This window comes from Neoarius graeffei, chromosome 21 (genome assembly GCF_027579695.1).
Source record: "Neoarius graeffei isolate fNeoGra1 chromosome 21, fNeoGra1.pri, whole genome shotgun sequence".
Lineage (NCBI taxonomy): Eukaryota > Metazoa > Chordata > Actinopteri > Siluriformes > Ariidae > Neoarius > Neoarius graeffei.
The window spans coordinates 55166240-55182677 of NC_083589.1; the positions used below are offsets into that span (position 1 = coordinate 55166240).

At 44.3% G+C, this 16438-nt stretch overlaps 1 protein-coding gene across 2 annotated transcripts in view; it reads left to right on the forward strand.

Moving 5' to 3' along the window:
• Positions 1–16438, forward strand: part of dmtf1 (cyclin D binding myb-like transcription factor 1) — a 53034-nt gene that overhangs the window by 13972 nt on the left and 22624 nt on the right. For both annotated transcript variants that reach the window (XM_060903362.1, XM_060903361.1), the window contains exons 10-13: positions 3741–3969; positions 8199–8350; positions 14296–14448; positions 14540–14625. In XM_060903362.1, coding sequence (XP_060759345.1) covers positions 3741–3969; positions 8199–8350; positions 14296–14448; positions 14540–14625 — 620 coding nt within the window. The remainder of the gene's footprint in view (positions 1–3740; positions 3970–8198; positions 8351–14295; positions 14449–14539; positions 14626–16438) is intronic.

Consider the following 16438-nt stretch of genomic DNA (forward strand, 5'->3'; position numbering starts at 1 on the left):
CACCTCACGACCTCCTCCCGATCGATCGGATGAAAATCAGACATGTTTGAAATCCTGGTCGCCCATCGTGAGGCTATCGCACTGTTGAAGCAGTGTCACGAGCCGATTTACCTCAACCTGTCACACTACACGTGCGCGAACACAGATACGGAAGAGAAAAACACTGAGCAGCACTTCCGGTCTCCTCTTCTTCTTCACGTTTAGAGATGGGATTTATGGCTCTTTGATGGGATCCGCATCTTTGTGATCCGTTCTTTGAAAAGAGCCGTTCAAAAGACTGGCTCATTTGGCTCTTTTTTTAAATATTTATTCAGTTTTAAGAAGCCAGCGTCTAAAGAAGCCAGATCCCTCTGCTTAGACAGTGACATCAATATTTCTGGACATACCTTTTATATAAAGCAACCTAGACTTGCATTATTGTAACCCCTAAACGCTAGGGCTGTAACGATACACCCAACTCATGATTCGATTCGTATCGCAATTTTTGACCCACGATTCGATTCGTATCGCGATTTTTTTTTTTAAATGTTTTTTTAAAGTAGTAAATTTGACTTATTAACATTTACTTACTTACTTTAACTATTTAATAACAAATAATTCAGACCACTGCAGAGAATGAGTAATATGTATGCAAAAATGAACAAATGTATATCCAAAGATTGTTTTATTTCTCAAAATAATACTGTTGAGCCGGAAGCTCTGTGTTTTTTTCGGTTCTGAAAAAGTCATTTTTCCAAATCGTGTAAATCCGTTAAGATTTTTTTTTTGGGGGGGGGGGGGTAGCTCTCTCACTGTCTCACTCTCATAGGGCCAATGATTTTCTGTGATCGCGGAAAACAGATGGAAATTACGGAATTTTTATAGTGAAACATTGCTCGCGTGTCAAAATGTAACTGCCGCAGAAGGCTTCCGCCCAAGCAGACATGCTTTCAGTGTTGCCAGATATTGCTAACGTTTTCTACCCCAAAATATGTTCAAAACCAGCCAAAAAGCACCTAAACCTGCCCAATCTGGCAACACTGCATGCCCTTCCGGTCAAGTGATTGTGATTGGCTTGTGGCACACCTAGCCAGCCAATGAGCTGCTTGTTTACAGATTCGCTCCCCGCGTCGCAACCAGAATGGTGACCGCTTAAAAGAAATGAATGCTCTGCCAGTGGCGAGTGTGGACGTTGCGTGACTCGCAGAAGATTGTCGCAGGTCGGCGAAAAAACGACTTACTAATAGATATAAAAAAATAAAAGTAATTTAAGTAAGTTTAAAATGCAATTTAAATAAAAAGTATTCATAAATTGAAGTTTGGAAGCGCCTCTGTTTTGGGGCTGAGGAGAAGTTTGAAAGGGTGTACCGCGATTCTGCCTTCTTGTATCGCGATACGGATCGTGGCTCTGCGTATCGCGATTTCGATTTCGATACGCATATCGTTACAGCCCTACTAAACGCTCATAAATAACCATTAAAAAACAATGAGGGCTTCAATGAATGTCCATGCAGAACGGCTTTTCTGTAAAAAAAAAAAAAAAGAACCCACTCAAGAACATAGTTATCAAGAACACAAGAATATTTTATAGAAAAACACTTGTTTTACAAAAATATTTAAGTCTGAGATACAAAATAGATACAACTAGACAAACAGATAAATAAATAAAATGCACAAAAATAGAACAAACAAAATGACGATAGAATAAATTAAATGAACGTCCGTGCAAAGTAGTTTTCCCACAATATTATCATTAATATCACACGACAACATTATAAACTATCTGAAACACAGTACAGAAAAAGAACGACAGAAAGAACGGCTCCCCCAGCTCGAGACTCGGTTCTCATCGTTCATGCCTAGGAGCCGTTCAAAAGAATCGGTTCGTTCGCAAACGTCACAACACTATTCACGTTGCAGTTCCGGATACAAGAATCTGGAAGTATGGAAGTACAGTGTGAGCAGTCAGATCGCATCCGAGCATCGGCTCGTATAGTGTGAGAACAGGAATCGTAAGCTGCGTGCTGTTTACCCCCGCGATTCACTCGTACAGTGTGAGCAGCAGCTAAATACCGCGATTGAAAAAATCGCACAGTGTCTGCCCAGCCTAACGTAGTTGAGTCACGTGTGCAGAATAAACGGCTGGCGGGTTCAAAACTGAATTTCGGTTAGCGGTTAGCAGTTTCTGAACGCTCTTTGTTGCTCATTTCTTGAATAACTCCATGACTCTTGTTTGTCTTTTGTGTTTGGGCGGTTTTTTTTTTAGCACGTTTTGATTTCCGATTAATATTTATTTATTTATTTATTTATTTGTAACATCGAAAGCCGGCGCCTTGAAACAAAAGTCCGTAATCGCATACGGGCATTACGGGAAAATTCTACCCGCCAAGGAACCAATCAGAGCGCACAATTTTACCAGAAGTAGCTCGTGCCATATAATAAACAGTTTCTACCCTCAAGCTGTCAGCTGTGTAACCTCAACTCCACCAGTGAGGGGCAACAAACACCCTCTGTCTATTGTGTTTGTTTCTCATCTCATTATCTCTAGCCGCTTTATCCTGTTCTACAGGGTCGCAGGCAAGCTGGAGCCTATCCCAGCTGACTACGGGTGAAAGGCGGGGTACACCCTGGACAAGTCGCCAGGTGATCACAGGGCTGACACATAGACACAGACAACCATTCACACTCACATTCACACCTACGCTCAATTTAGAGTCACCAGTTAACCTAACCTGCATGTCTTTGGACTGTGGGGGAAACCGGAGCACCCGGAGGAAACCCACGCGGACACGGGGAGAACATGCAAACTCCACACAGAAAGGCCCTCGCCGGCCCCGGGGCTCGAACCCGGACCTTCTTGCTGTGAGGCGACAGAACTAACCACTACACCACCGTGCCGCCCTGTGTTTCTTTCTGTGTTATTTTATTCTCATGTGTCTTTTATTTATTTTTTTTAATTCCCCTGTTCCTTGCATTTTGCACTGCCAGTACTGAGAGCTGCTAAACTGTGTTTCGTTGTTTCTAAAACAATGACAAATGGCCCTTTTCCACTACCCTTTTTCAGCTCACTTCAGCCCGACACGGCTCGCGTTTCGACTACCAAAAACCAACACGACTCCGCTCGCTTCAGCCCTGCTTAGCCCCTAAAACTCGCACGGTTTTGGAGTGGGGCTGAAGCGAGCCAAAGCGAGCTGAGTAAGGTTGGGGGCGTGAGCAGACACTCCCCTGTGCACTGATTGGTGAGGAGGAGTGTCCTCACATGCCCACACACGCCCCGCGAGCACGCTGGGATCTGTAAACACCGCAAACCCGGAAGGAGAAGAATTACGAATTACGAGAATTTCTGAAGCCTTATGCGCCTCGCCTCATCTATACGCTCTTGCCAGTATCTGTTGGCGTTGTCGGTGACAACAAGCCACAGCACCAAGACCAGCAACACTAACGACTCCATGTCCTCCATGTTTATTGTTTACTATCCGGGTCGTGAGACTACCGCTTAAAAGATCACTGATGTCACTGTTTGCGTTGCTTAACGACATCACCTGATGTCCACCCACTTTCGCTAACTCCACCCAATGTGTCCACCCACTTCCAGCCAGCACGGTTCAGCGCGGTTGTAGTCGAAATGCAACTCCAACAGCCCCACTCAGCTCGACTCAGCACGGCACGGCTCAGCCCGACTCAGCCGCGTTTGTAGTGGAAAAGCGGCAAAAGTTCTATCTTTGCTTATAATAAGGAATTCTTAACCTAATTCTGTTCAGGTAAATGGACGGAGGAAGAAGAGAGGAGGCTGACGGAGGTGGTGCATGAGCTGACGGGCACTGAGGCCGGCGACGTGGTGACTCAGGGCGTCTCGTGGGCGTCGGTGGCTGATCTGGTTGGCACACGATCAGAGAAACAGTGCCGCTCCAAATGGCTCAACTACCTGAACTGGAAACAGAGCGGAGGCACAGAGTGGACCAAAGAGGACGATATCAACCTCATTCGCAGGTGTGTGTCTGTGTGTGTGTGTGTGTGTGTGTGTGTGTGTGTGTGTGTGTGTGTGTGTGAGAGAGGGAGAAAGAGAGACCGAGGCATTTGAGTGAGCAGTGAGAGGTGTTTAGAGAGGATTGATTGATTGATTGATTGATTGATTGATAGACTGCGGAACCGCCCAGGCCAGGGGGGCCGTGGCCTGGGTAACTTTTTGAAAATTATTAAAAAAATAAACAAAATGTTGGCCTGCGAGTGTTTTTCAACTCAAAACATGTCGACAAAATCGAACTTAAACCCAACCCATGCTGTAATTTAATCAAACATTTGCTTAAACATTTCCTAAACCAATATTTTTTGACGTTGAGGAACGTGTATACGTCGTGCGTGAAATGTTGCAAAATGTACACAGCACAGTTTCTGCGCAGTTATGTGCTGGCATATTGTGGAAACGCACACACTCACTCGCGCGCACGGACACACATGCAGCTCTGACAAAACTGCAGGCATATTCCCATACTTTCCTCTGACCGAGCACCGCCGAGTGCACTTCTCTGTGTTCAGTGTTTCTCTCTATAGACCCTTTTCACGTGACGTCACGACAAACACGGCCGCCATTTTGGACATGTACTACCAGTAGTTTACCACAGCCAACATTGAGGAACGGCAGCAAAGAAAGTTTTTAGTTTCAGCAAGACTTCCATCATGCCACTATATTGTTGTGCACCTGGATGTAGTAACCATCAACAAACAAGGCAAGGGTTATCATTTTATCGGATCCCGACGGAGAAGATGGATAGCGGCCATTAGCAGGAAAGATTGGCAGCCCTCGGCATACCAGCGCTTGTGTAGTGACCACTTTGTTGGAGGTAAGACGAATAAAATTAGCCAGAAAAGGCATTACATTGCTGTTAACATTCTGTGGCGGCGAGTGTGTAACCAAATAGGCTAAAATAACCCATTGTAACCTCTTTGTTCTTCTGTAGTAGCTATTGTTGACTAGCTAATGTCAACAACATAGTAGCTAGTATGTTACTGTAGCAATGTTTACGTTCAGGTGGTGTTTACATTAGACCGTATCAGCGGATCATCAGATTAACGTTTTTAAAAACGATTCGCGTGCACACAGCAACGCCAATACACGGATATACTAATCACATGACTAATTCGGCACGTAAGTTGAAATGTGTCAGTGCGGCTCATCGCTTCCTCCTCAGCGGCTGCGCTCCAAATCACTCCGCCCTGAACAGCGAGTGCCCTCTGGAGGGTGCGCACTCCGGCCCTGTGCAGCTCACAGAGCGCGTGAGTGAAGCGCACGAGCAGTGATTCGGGACTGAGCTGCTGTGCGCAAGTCACTTACCACTTGCAAGTGGAAGGATGGCAAGCCTAAAGACCATCATAACTACACAATGGGCAGTATTTGCATCAGTATTTGCAGTATTTTCATACTTTTATACTCTTTAATGAAAGGTGATACAAGGCGGAAGTCGGCGCCGTTTTTCAGCAGTCGCGTCACATGACCAACGCCAGCGAATCAGGAAGGTGGATGTCACAGTGACGTTGTCCAATGACGACGCCAGCTGGAGCTCAGCACAGCGCATCCGCGTATTCTCAATGTTTACACAGCACTGGACCAGACACGATCTGGATTGAATACGTGGACCCTGACGGATTCCCGTTTCCCGGCGTTTCCAGGCGTTTTAATGTAAACGGACAGTGCATCCGCGAAGAAAACGAGACAGATACGGTCTAATGTAAACTTGGCCTGAGTCATTTGGAAGACTGTTAAAACCTTTCAGTCTCAAGTTTTTCCTTTACTGTATTTACTAGTTTACTGTAATTATGATCCGGCAGCTATTTACACCGGATCCAGTGTAAATAGCTGCCGGAGCCAACGTCCGAGGTTCCGGAGCGGGCTCCGGAACCTCAGACGTTGGCTCCGGCAGCTATTTACCTGTACAGGGCTTAATTTGAGGGGGAGCAAGCCGGAGTGCGCTCCGGAACCTCGGACGTTGGGTCCGGCAGCTATTTACACTGGATCCGGTGTAAATAGCTGCCGGATCATAATTACAGTAAACTAGTAAATCCAGTAAAGGAAAAACTTGAGACTGAAAGGTTTTAACAGTCATCCAAATGACTGAACGTAAACATTGCTACAGTAACATACTAGCTACTATGTTGTTGACATTAGCTAGTGCTAACAGCTAGCTGCTAGTACACTGCTACAACACAGACACCGACCCTAATAATACAGTTCTTGGTCATTGCCTGGTAACAGCAAATTTATAACGGGCCATGTCTCAACAGACTAAGAAGTTATTTCAATGACATTTAATAACATTTTGTTTATCCTGAGGACCGAAAGTAAATGAAAATGTGAACAAACCTTAGCTGTAATAAGATGGCGACCACCGGCTCCAGGGACGACCCGCTGATGTAGGCATGTTACCCAGCCTGACACAAAATATTTGTAGGCATCCAAACTCTTCTACGCTTTCAGATCAATACCTGTGTATGGCGATGGGTTTTTAACGACATAGGTATACAGATCATGTGGGCCGAAGTCAGGTAAAGACGAGGGCTTTGTGTACTTCCATACGTCAGTGAACAATCCTGGTGGAAGCAGGTAAACGTCGTTCTCTAAGCCTGCTAACCTCAATTTTTGCAAATACCTCTCCCTCTGCTCGCCCTGTAAATGCCCTACGTCGCTGGATAGTGAAGGTGTTTTCTGCATCTCGCTCCTTTTTCTTTTATGTTTTTTTCGTTTGTCGCCTTCCTCGCATTCAAACCGATTCGAACCGAAGTCCACTACATGTCCAAAATGGCGGTCGCGTTTACGAAGGTCACGTGACTGAAAAGGGCCTATAGTGCTTTAGTACTGGTACCAGCAAGCAGTTTAAGTTGAGTTACCACCGACCACCGAGGTGCTTTTCTTGTGCATTTTAATCTGCGCGGTTCTGTGCTGGCTGTCATGACTGATAGCATTACGTGCGTGTCCGTGTATAATGTAGCCTATGGAGCACTTGCATGTGACGTCACAGCCGATCCAGATTGTGACGGACGCCATCGTGTCGGTCAAACGCCATATTCCGCCTTCTACTTCTGGTTCTACTTCTGCTTTTACTTCTACCTTTTCTTCTGGAAAACCCTACTATATACAATTCTACTACAACGGCTGCGGCTACAAGCTCTCCCTACCTGTGCACGTTTTTTATGTTTTTTGTGTGTATTTTTGCGTGTTGTTCGTCTGTACCGGACTTCAATATCCACTACAACCGTATGGACTTACTGGACATTGGTTTCCAGCAGAAAATGACGGTTTGTAGCGATTTCCATCGCATGCACAACATTCCGGACGAGAAAAAAAAAAACAACATTCCGGACGAGAAAAAAAAAAAAAACATTCCGGACGAGATGGTGAGACCAGTGGGGTCTCCGTGGATTGTTATTGGAAGCAAAGCGAAGGAGGCAGCGCCGGGAGCCGAAGCAAAAGCGAGGCTACAGGCAGAGCCGGCCTGTTGACTAAGCTCAGAAAACAGCTACTCAAACCTCCACTGCCAAGCCTCTACCTCTCCAACGCCAGATCCATGTAAACAACACGGACGATTTGGAATTACAGCTGGAATTACCTTATTCTATTCTATAATCGGCTGGTCAGTGCTATACTCAATACTTAAGTGACTTACCCATCCAATGAGTATTATTTTCTTGTTTACAAGATGCCACATCTGAGTCGCTGACAAATCCTGAATTTCTGTAAAGATAACTGTCCAGAGATTTATAAGCACGCAGTGCTTCACCACTGAACAGCGAGGGAAAGTTGATGAGGTAATCATACACGTCCGGGTATTCCGCTGGCAGTTCAAAATCCAGTCGTGAAAACTCCGTCCGGTAAGCCATAAGGGTCACAAATCTGTAGATCGTTTATTTTAGACATATATCTAGTTATCTGTTCATTAGAAAAATGAGCCGTGTAGTCCGTCGGTTGAAATTGATCCATTCTGTACACGAGTGCAGCAGTATTCAGCGGTGTTTTTGACCGATAAGATGGGGATTGTGTACTTTCCGGTCACGTGACTGCAAGATCTCTATATGCATCATGTCCGACCTAACATTTCGGTGACACCCTCTTGCGATTGTGGCCCCCCCTTGTTCAAATGCGTTCCGCGGTCTATTGATTGATTGATTGATTGATTGATTGATTTCTCTGTGAGTGAGTGATGGATAATAGTTGAAAGTGTGTGTAGGATCACTGAGCTGGCAGTGGAAGATGAGAACGAAATAAACTGGGACGTTTTGGCTGAAGGATGGAGCAGCGTTCGCTCTCCTCAGTGGCTCCGGAGCAAATGGTGGACCATTAAAAGACAAGTGGCCAATCACAAAGACCTTCCGTTTCCTGGTAAGCCAAAGGCGGGGTGAAAAAAATCCCCTCCGTATATCCAGTACACATCTTACATAACATGTTCTTATTATAGATCTCAACCCAGATTTCTGTAAAACTGGTACAGAGATAAAAAAATAATAATAATTTATCTGAATGGTTGCTACATCTGGGCGTAACCCAGACATTTGTACCATTTTTATAAAATGTTGTGTAGCAGTGTGTTACTCTTCTCTAGGGTTGCCAACTTTCTCATATCCAAATGAGGGACACTTTGTTCTGGGTGTGGACAAGTACCGGTACAGGCCCTGTACACGCACCCCAACGCCCCAAAATAGTTACCGAATCGCCTTTAGGTGAGGGTTTCAAATGTAGGCCACTACAAATTCATTTCTAAAATAGAGCTTTTAAAAATTAATAGACCAATTAATGGATGTTTTTAAGTAACTTAATGCAAAATAACAAACAATTCTAATATTATTGTCTCATTTTTCTCTTTTAAACTTTGGCCAAATAATTCATCAGGCCATATTTATGAAGGCAATGTCATAACCCGAAAAAGTATTTGCTGTAGCTGTAAAACCCTGATATTTGCTTAATTGTCCATTTGAAAACCCTAAGAACCTTCTGCAATGCTTCATAGCAGAAGAAGAAGAGAGAAAGACATCACAAAGGCAGGAGTGAGGCAGAAAAGCTCCCCTTCTATAGGCTGAGGTCTATCCTGTTTCGGAAGGTTTTTTTTTTAAGCTATCTGCTATCCTTATCGAACAGTTAGGCTGTATCCACTGGCTGCACCATCTGCTCTAGTTTAATTTGATGCCTATTTTGTCAGTATAGCTTAAAAATTCAGGATATGGCAGCCTTTGACAGTGAATGATTTTACAACCCCAATTCCAAAAAAGTTGGGACAAAGTACAAATTTGTCCTTTATTTGGTACATGTGCACAAGCACAGTGAAATTCCTCCTCTGCATTTAACCCAAGTGAGCAATGAATGAGCACATACCCATACCCAGGGCAGCAGGCAGCTATGATGCAGCGCCCGGGGAGCAGTCGGGGGTTCAGTGCCCTTGCTCAAGGGCACTACAGAGTGAGGGGAAAGTGCTACTCATTCACTCAACTCCCCTCACATTTTTCTTGCCAGTGCCGGGAATCGAACCGTCAACCTTTTGAGCCCAAGGCTGCTTCTCGAACCTTCAGGCCACAGCAGCCCCCATTTATAGTTAAATTTAATACCGTGAGACAAATGAGTTCCTGCTATCACTTACATTCTAGCAGCTGTAAAAAGTCGTTCCTTCACCACTCTGTCTTTACTCTATCTTGTAGTTAAAACTATACGGCTTTTCGATTTTTATAAAGTCAGTGAAATTTAGTTCGCTCATTGTGATTTATGTTTATTTCTGTAATATCTAAAAAAAAAAAAAACCCCAGGCCATTCTGTGGCTGGGAAGTTATTTAATTTGAGGGGATTAAAGCAAATAATGTGCATGAAATCACTCAGTTCGTGCAGTCAAGCAGACAGAGGAAGTCCATGTGCATGCGCAGGCAGCGTGCACTGACAGTTCCATCATTCTGTCGCTAAACGAACAGCTGATCACACCGAGGTGCTCGCTGAGCGCCGATATTTATTAGTTTGGTCCTGCGTTTCCTTTCCTTCGTATAGAACATAACGTCTTTTCTTCTCGCTTTCTTTCCGTTACTGTAGTCGGTCTTTCATGTTTCACATTTCGCACACTCGCGTCCTCCATTTTTCTCTCCTGTTTCAAATTTGTATCCCACAACGCCTTGCGTGAACGGGGAAAGCCCATGATGCACGATGTCGCATCTTGTATTGGGTCATGGTGAAGCAGGAAAAAATAGCGGAGAATTCAGGGCCATGTGGAGATAAATACATTAATTGTTCTATTTAAAAAAAAAAACTAATAAAATTGGAAGTCTGTGATTTGAATTCGGTAGCTTTCGGTCCACTAAACAAAAATAATTGGGTGTCGGGGAAAATTCTTTTTATGACCTACACTTGAAAAATCTGAAAGGGAGTCTAGCTTTAATAAAACAAAAAAGACAAAAAAGTGTCCTAAAGGTAGAAAACATAAAAGAACAGCTTTACCTCTGACCGTTACAAATCACTGACACTGGAGACTCCTTCTAAAAATGTTCACGTTTGAAAAATGTCACAATATCAATCCTTTTGTTTAATCGTTTTTTTATGTCACTCGCCCAGCGTACAATTCCCTGTGTAAGTTGTTAGTACGGTATAGAGATGATAACCTGTTAGAATAAGCACATTAATATAAACCTGTGTTTTGTAGCTGCACTACTGTTAAAGCTGCTGTTATAGAAAAGTAATCCAACACATTCTGACCAACCAGATTGGAGAATTCAAGAATTCTGTGGTATAAAGAGATTTAAAAAAAAAAAAAAAGTCAGTTTCGGTTTGTCGTCTAATTTATAAAAAATTGATTTTGTGTCGAATGGAAAATGTACGGAAGCCGAGAGAGGCCCTTCATATAATCTTTTTTTTTTATTCACCTTGTTATCCTGAGATAACGACATAATTAATTCAGGATGTCGAGAAAACAACAGGGACGGCACGGTGGTGTAGTGGTTAGCGCTGTCGCCTCACAGCAAGAAGGTCCTGGGTTCGAGCCCCGTGGCCGGCGAGGGCCTTTCTGTGTGGAGTTTGCATGTTCTCCCCGTGTCCGCGTGGGTTTCCTCCGGGTGCTCCGGTTTCCCCCACAGTCCAAAGACATGCAGGTTAGGTTAACTGGTGACTCTAAATTGAGCGTAGGTGTGAATGTGAGTGTGAATGGTTGTCTGTGTCTATGTGTCAGCCCTGTGATGACCTGGCGACTTGTCCAGGGTGTACCCTGCCTTTCGCCCGTAGTCAGCTGGGATAGGCTCCAGCTTGCCTGCGACCCTGTAGAACAGGATAAAGCGGCTAGAGATAATGAGATGAGATGAGAAAACAACACAACTAATTCGAGATCTCGAGAAAACAAAACAATTATTCCGTGATCTCGAGAAAACAGCTGAGATTTCTAGCAGAGCTGCGCCCCCTGTGGGTCAGACAATGAAGACTTAGAAATTGGCGGACATGTAACAGAGCAGAAATGGAGACGTTCTAATGACCAAAGTTGCGTCTATTGAGGTATTTCACTCACGTGACCAAGTCACGTGATGCCGCCATTTTGGACGGCGCGCTTAAGTCCTTCAGTGCAAGGCGGTATGAGATGGTGGAGACCTTTGCGCATTTTAACAAGAAAGTAAGCTGTGATTCGTGTTAAATTGGATCTGTCTTTTATCATAAACACTGTACCCAGCCTTGGTATGGAGCCAAGGTTGTCGACAGAAGTCAACAGTTTGATGAAGGATGACCCCAGCAGTTTGAAACGGTACAAGGTAGGCTATGTTCACAACACTTTCTTGTTACTCGGGGGATCCGAGATCCGCTGAAACAGACATGAGATCCCTTGAAAACATGATTTGGGAAATGTTGGGGGGGGTGTCTCTAAAATATTGGCAAAATGATGTTTATTGACATAGCAGTCGTGCGTAACGGGAAGCATTTGCATATCCGAAGTGTTGTGTTTACTTGACAACAACTGCTGCTGCCAGGTTGGTTATTGAGTAACCTGACTGTTTTTGTTCTTGCGTGTGGTATCATTGTTGACGCGAGGTTGTTTTTTGAACATGCCAATGCGGACACGATTTCCCCTGATGAGTTATGACTTCAGACGCGATGCGTGTGTGGAGGTGTGGAGTCCGCGTGATATGTGCGTAAGATAGGCTTCTCATGTGTTTGGAGATCTGCGCTCTTTTTTCTTTTTATTTTCTTTTTTCTTTTTTTTCTTTCTTTTTACGTAATTTCCCTGTTTATTTCTGTCCCGTTTCTTTCTAGCCTCTGTTATTGCGTTTTATGTCTGATGTCACTTTATCTACTTGTTTTGTAATGACTTGATACTTTCAATATAAAAAAAAAAAAAAGATCCGCGCTCTGAGACAAGCGCAAGTTGGCTCCCAATCCTGTCTCTTCATAGCTGCAATCCATTTGGCCCTCTTGTCTGGGTCAGTAGGAAACCGGTAAAAGGAGCGTCCTGCACGCTGTCCCTGTCTGTTGTGGCAGCCCACAGCACAACAAGCAAACACCATAGTTATTTATAGAGCGCTTACTGACAAATTAATCGATTCTAGGTGTCTGTAACACGTTTTTTTTTCAAGCTGGTTCTCCCTCTCAGTCTGCAGCGTTAGTATGTAGCTTGCCGTCCAAAATGGCGGACACCGGGGCGTCACGTGACCCTGTGACGTCAGGTGAAATACCTCAGTACAGAATGAGAAATAGCCCCAAAGTCAGCAAGTCTCTTGGTGCACCTGAATGAACCATTTCTCAGCTGTTTACAGGGATGTGATTTTTCCGCGAATTCGCGGAATTCCGCTTTTTTCACCTCAAAACTTGGGAAAAAAAATGCTTCCGATTTTTCCCTCAAATCCACATTCGTATCCTATTCGTTCCGACTTTGTTTGAAAGATGGCAGCCTCGGATTTGCATCTTTACGCCTCGATCACGGAGGCTGCCATCTTTCAACTCTTTGTTTGAAGCGAGCGCATTCATTGGTTGTTACAGAGCGATGGGCCAATCACGTACCTCGTTTCATCTCATTGACGTAATTACGTCATTTACGCAATTCCGTCATTGAGATGAAACGAGGTACGTGATTGGCCCATCGCTCTGTAACAACCAATGAACACGCTTGTTAGATAGCTGTACGTAATCTCGCTTCAAACAGAGTTGAAAGATGGCAGCCTCCGTGATCGAGCGTAAAGATGCAAAGCGAGTGAGAGGGAGAGAGAGAGAATGAGTGAGAGAGAGAGAGAGAATGAGTGAGAGAGAGCGCGAGCGAGCGAGAGAGAGAATGAGTGAGAGAGAGAGAGCGAGAGAGAATGAGAGAGAGAGAGAGAGCACGCGAGTGAGAGAGAGAGCGAATGAGTGAGAGAGAGCGAATGAGTGAGAGAGAGCGAATGAGTGAGAGAGAGCGAATGAGTGAGAGAGAGCGAATGAGTGAGAGAGAGAGAATGAGTGAGAGAGAGAGAATGAGTGAGAGAGAGAGAGAGCGCGAGAGAGAGAGAATGAGTGAGAGAGAGAGAGAGAGAGAGAGAGAATGAGTGAGAGAGAGAGAGGTGCGAGAGAGAGAGAGAATGAGTGAGAGAGAGAGAGAATGAGTGAGAGAGAGAATGAGTGAGAGAGAGAATGAGTGAGAGAGAGAATGAGTGAGAGAGAGAATGAGTGAGAGAGAGAGAGAGCGCGAGAGAGAGAGAATGAGTGAGAGAGAGAGAGAGAGAGCGCGAGAGAGAGAGAATGAGAGAGAGCGCGAGAGAGAGAGAATGAGTGAGAGAGAGAGAGAATGAGTGAGAGAGCGCGAGTGAGAGCGTGCGCGCGAGTGAGAGAGCGCGCAAGTGAGCGAGAGAGAGAGCGTGCGTGCGCGCGCGAGTGAGAGAGTGTGTGTGTCAGAGTTGCATGTTGACCATTAAATTGGCTTGAATTTGTTAATCATGACAAGTTTTTTCTTGTGTGTTTGCTTGCCATTTTAGTACAATTTTTAAGTCAGAAAACCCCAAAACCCAGGAGCTTCGGGGGGCTTCCCCCCCTTGTCCCCTCACCAAGGTGCTGCCCTGGACCAGCTGGGGGCCTGCGGCCCCCAGACCCCCGGCTAAAATTTTCAGATAATTTCACCAGCCCCAAATCACATCCCTGTGTTTACTCGAGATCATGAAATAATTGTTTTGTTTTCTTGAGATCTCGAAATAACGGTTTTGTTTTCTCGAGATCTCGAATTAATTGTCGTTATCTCGGGATAACAAGGTGAATTAAAAAAAAAAAGGATTATATGAAGGGCCTCTCTCGGCTTCTGTAAAAATGAATTGTAAGTGCTGTTTATTTTCATTGTGTGTGTGTGTGTGTGCGCGCAGTCTTGCTGAAAGGACTGCAGGATGTTGTGGAAGCTCCCTCGTCCACAGTGAATAAAGTCGTGGTGGTGGGCTCGCGCTCTGTTCACGCCTCATCCAGCCCCGTCACTGCGTTACAGATCCCTGTCCAGATCCCTGTCCAGATCACACACGTCTGTGAGTGTCGTCCTGGAACACACCGTATTCAACCCTGCATACACTGGAGGAGCTGAGAGCCGTGTGTTGAGTTTGTGTCTCTTGTGTGTAGCTTCTTCAGACAGTACGAGTGGGAGCTCTGAAAGCGGGACGATTACACTGAACTCTGGAGCGCTGCAGACGTTCGAACTTCTGCCAGTGAGTGTGAATTTATCTCCAGTACCAGTCAAAAGTTTGCACACACACACACCTCTTCTAATTCAGTGTTTTTTATTTATTTTTATTAGTCACGTCACGTCTTAAAGTAATGATGGATGTCGTTTCTCTTTACTTACTGTAGTAGTTCAGTTCTTGACATAATATGGATTACTACAGTTGTGGAATAGGGCTGTTTACTGTTGTTGTTATTATTTACTATTTGACCTCAAACACATAAAGAAGGCAAGAAATTGATTCACTAATAATTAACTTTTGACGAGGCACAGCTGTTAACTGAAAAGCATTCCAGGTGACGACCTCATGAAGCTGCTTAAGATAACGCCAATAGTGTGTAAAGAGTCATCAAGATAAACACTGGCTACGCTGAAGAATCTAAAATATCAAATATATTGGGTTTTTTTTTTCCACCACATAATCCCATACATGATCCAGATGTTATTTCACAGTTTTGATGTCTTCAGTTTTGTTCTACAATGTAGAAAATACAGAAAAACCTATGAATCAGTCGAGCAGGGGTGTACAAACTTTTGACTTTACTGTATGCATAGAAGTTTGAGAGCTACACCGAAATCTTGTTATCCAGATGTAATTTGTTTAGGAAAGCTGTGTTCAGAGCAAATTAACAGGAGCTTATTAAGGTCGCACAAACAGCTTTCTAAATATCACTGAAACATTAAAGCTAGACGGCCTTTCAGATTTTTCAAGTGTAGGTCATAAAAAATGAATTTCCCCAACAGCCAGTTATTTTTGTTTCGTGGACCGAAAGCTTCTGAATTTGAATCGCAGACTTCCAATTTTATTAGTTTTTTTTAACAGAACAATTAATGAATTTAGGGCCATGTGGCCCTAAATTCTCCACTATTTTTTCCTGCTTCACCATGACCCAATACAAGATACTACATCATGCATCAACACGTGGTGGGCTTTCCCCCGTTCACACAAGGCATTGTGGGATACAAATTTGAAACAGGAGAGAAAAATGGAGGGCGTGAGTGTGCGAAATGTGAAACGTGAAAGACCGACGACAGTAACGGAAAGCGAGAAGAAAAGACGTTATGTTCTGTACGAAGGAAAGGAAACGCAGGACCAAACTAATAAATATCGGCGCTCAGCGAGCACCTCGGTGTGATCAGCTGTTTGTTTAGCGACAGAATGATGGAACTGTCGGCACACGCTCAAAGGGAAACCTGCGCACACACACACACACACGGACTTCCTCTGTCTGCTTGACTGCACAAAGCGAGCGATTTCATGCACATTATTTGCTTTAATCCCCTCAAATTAAATAACTTCCCAGCCACAGAATGGCCTGGTTTTTTGAGATATTGCAGAAATAAACATACATCACATGCCCAGCGCTCGAAACTAACGGTGTCCCGACGTCCCGGGGACCATAAAAAATGTCAACGGGACACAAAATTATTATATCTGGGACAATCCCGGGACAATGGAAAAAAATAGATCTAGAAAAAAAGTTCTACATTAATATTACTTACAAAGCCGTAACACATACGTAGACATTCACCTAATTTGTCAATTTTAATTTTAAAATGTTAACAGCGAAAAATACATAGTAGCTACACTTTCGATGCACCTGCATCCGTAGGCTACAGAGCAGCGCATTCTGTTCTAGAATCTTCGGCCGGAGTCCGCATTATATGGACTTGGAATGGAATTGCTACCGCACACGCTGCGCCGACTCTTGCCAGAACAAAAATGCTGAAGTGGTTGAAGCGGACCGACCGCGGGGAAGAAACTGAAAGCCCAGACATAACGTCTCCGGGACCTTCAG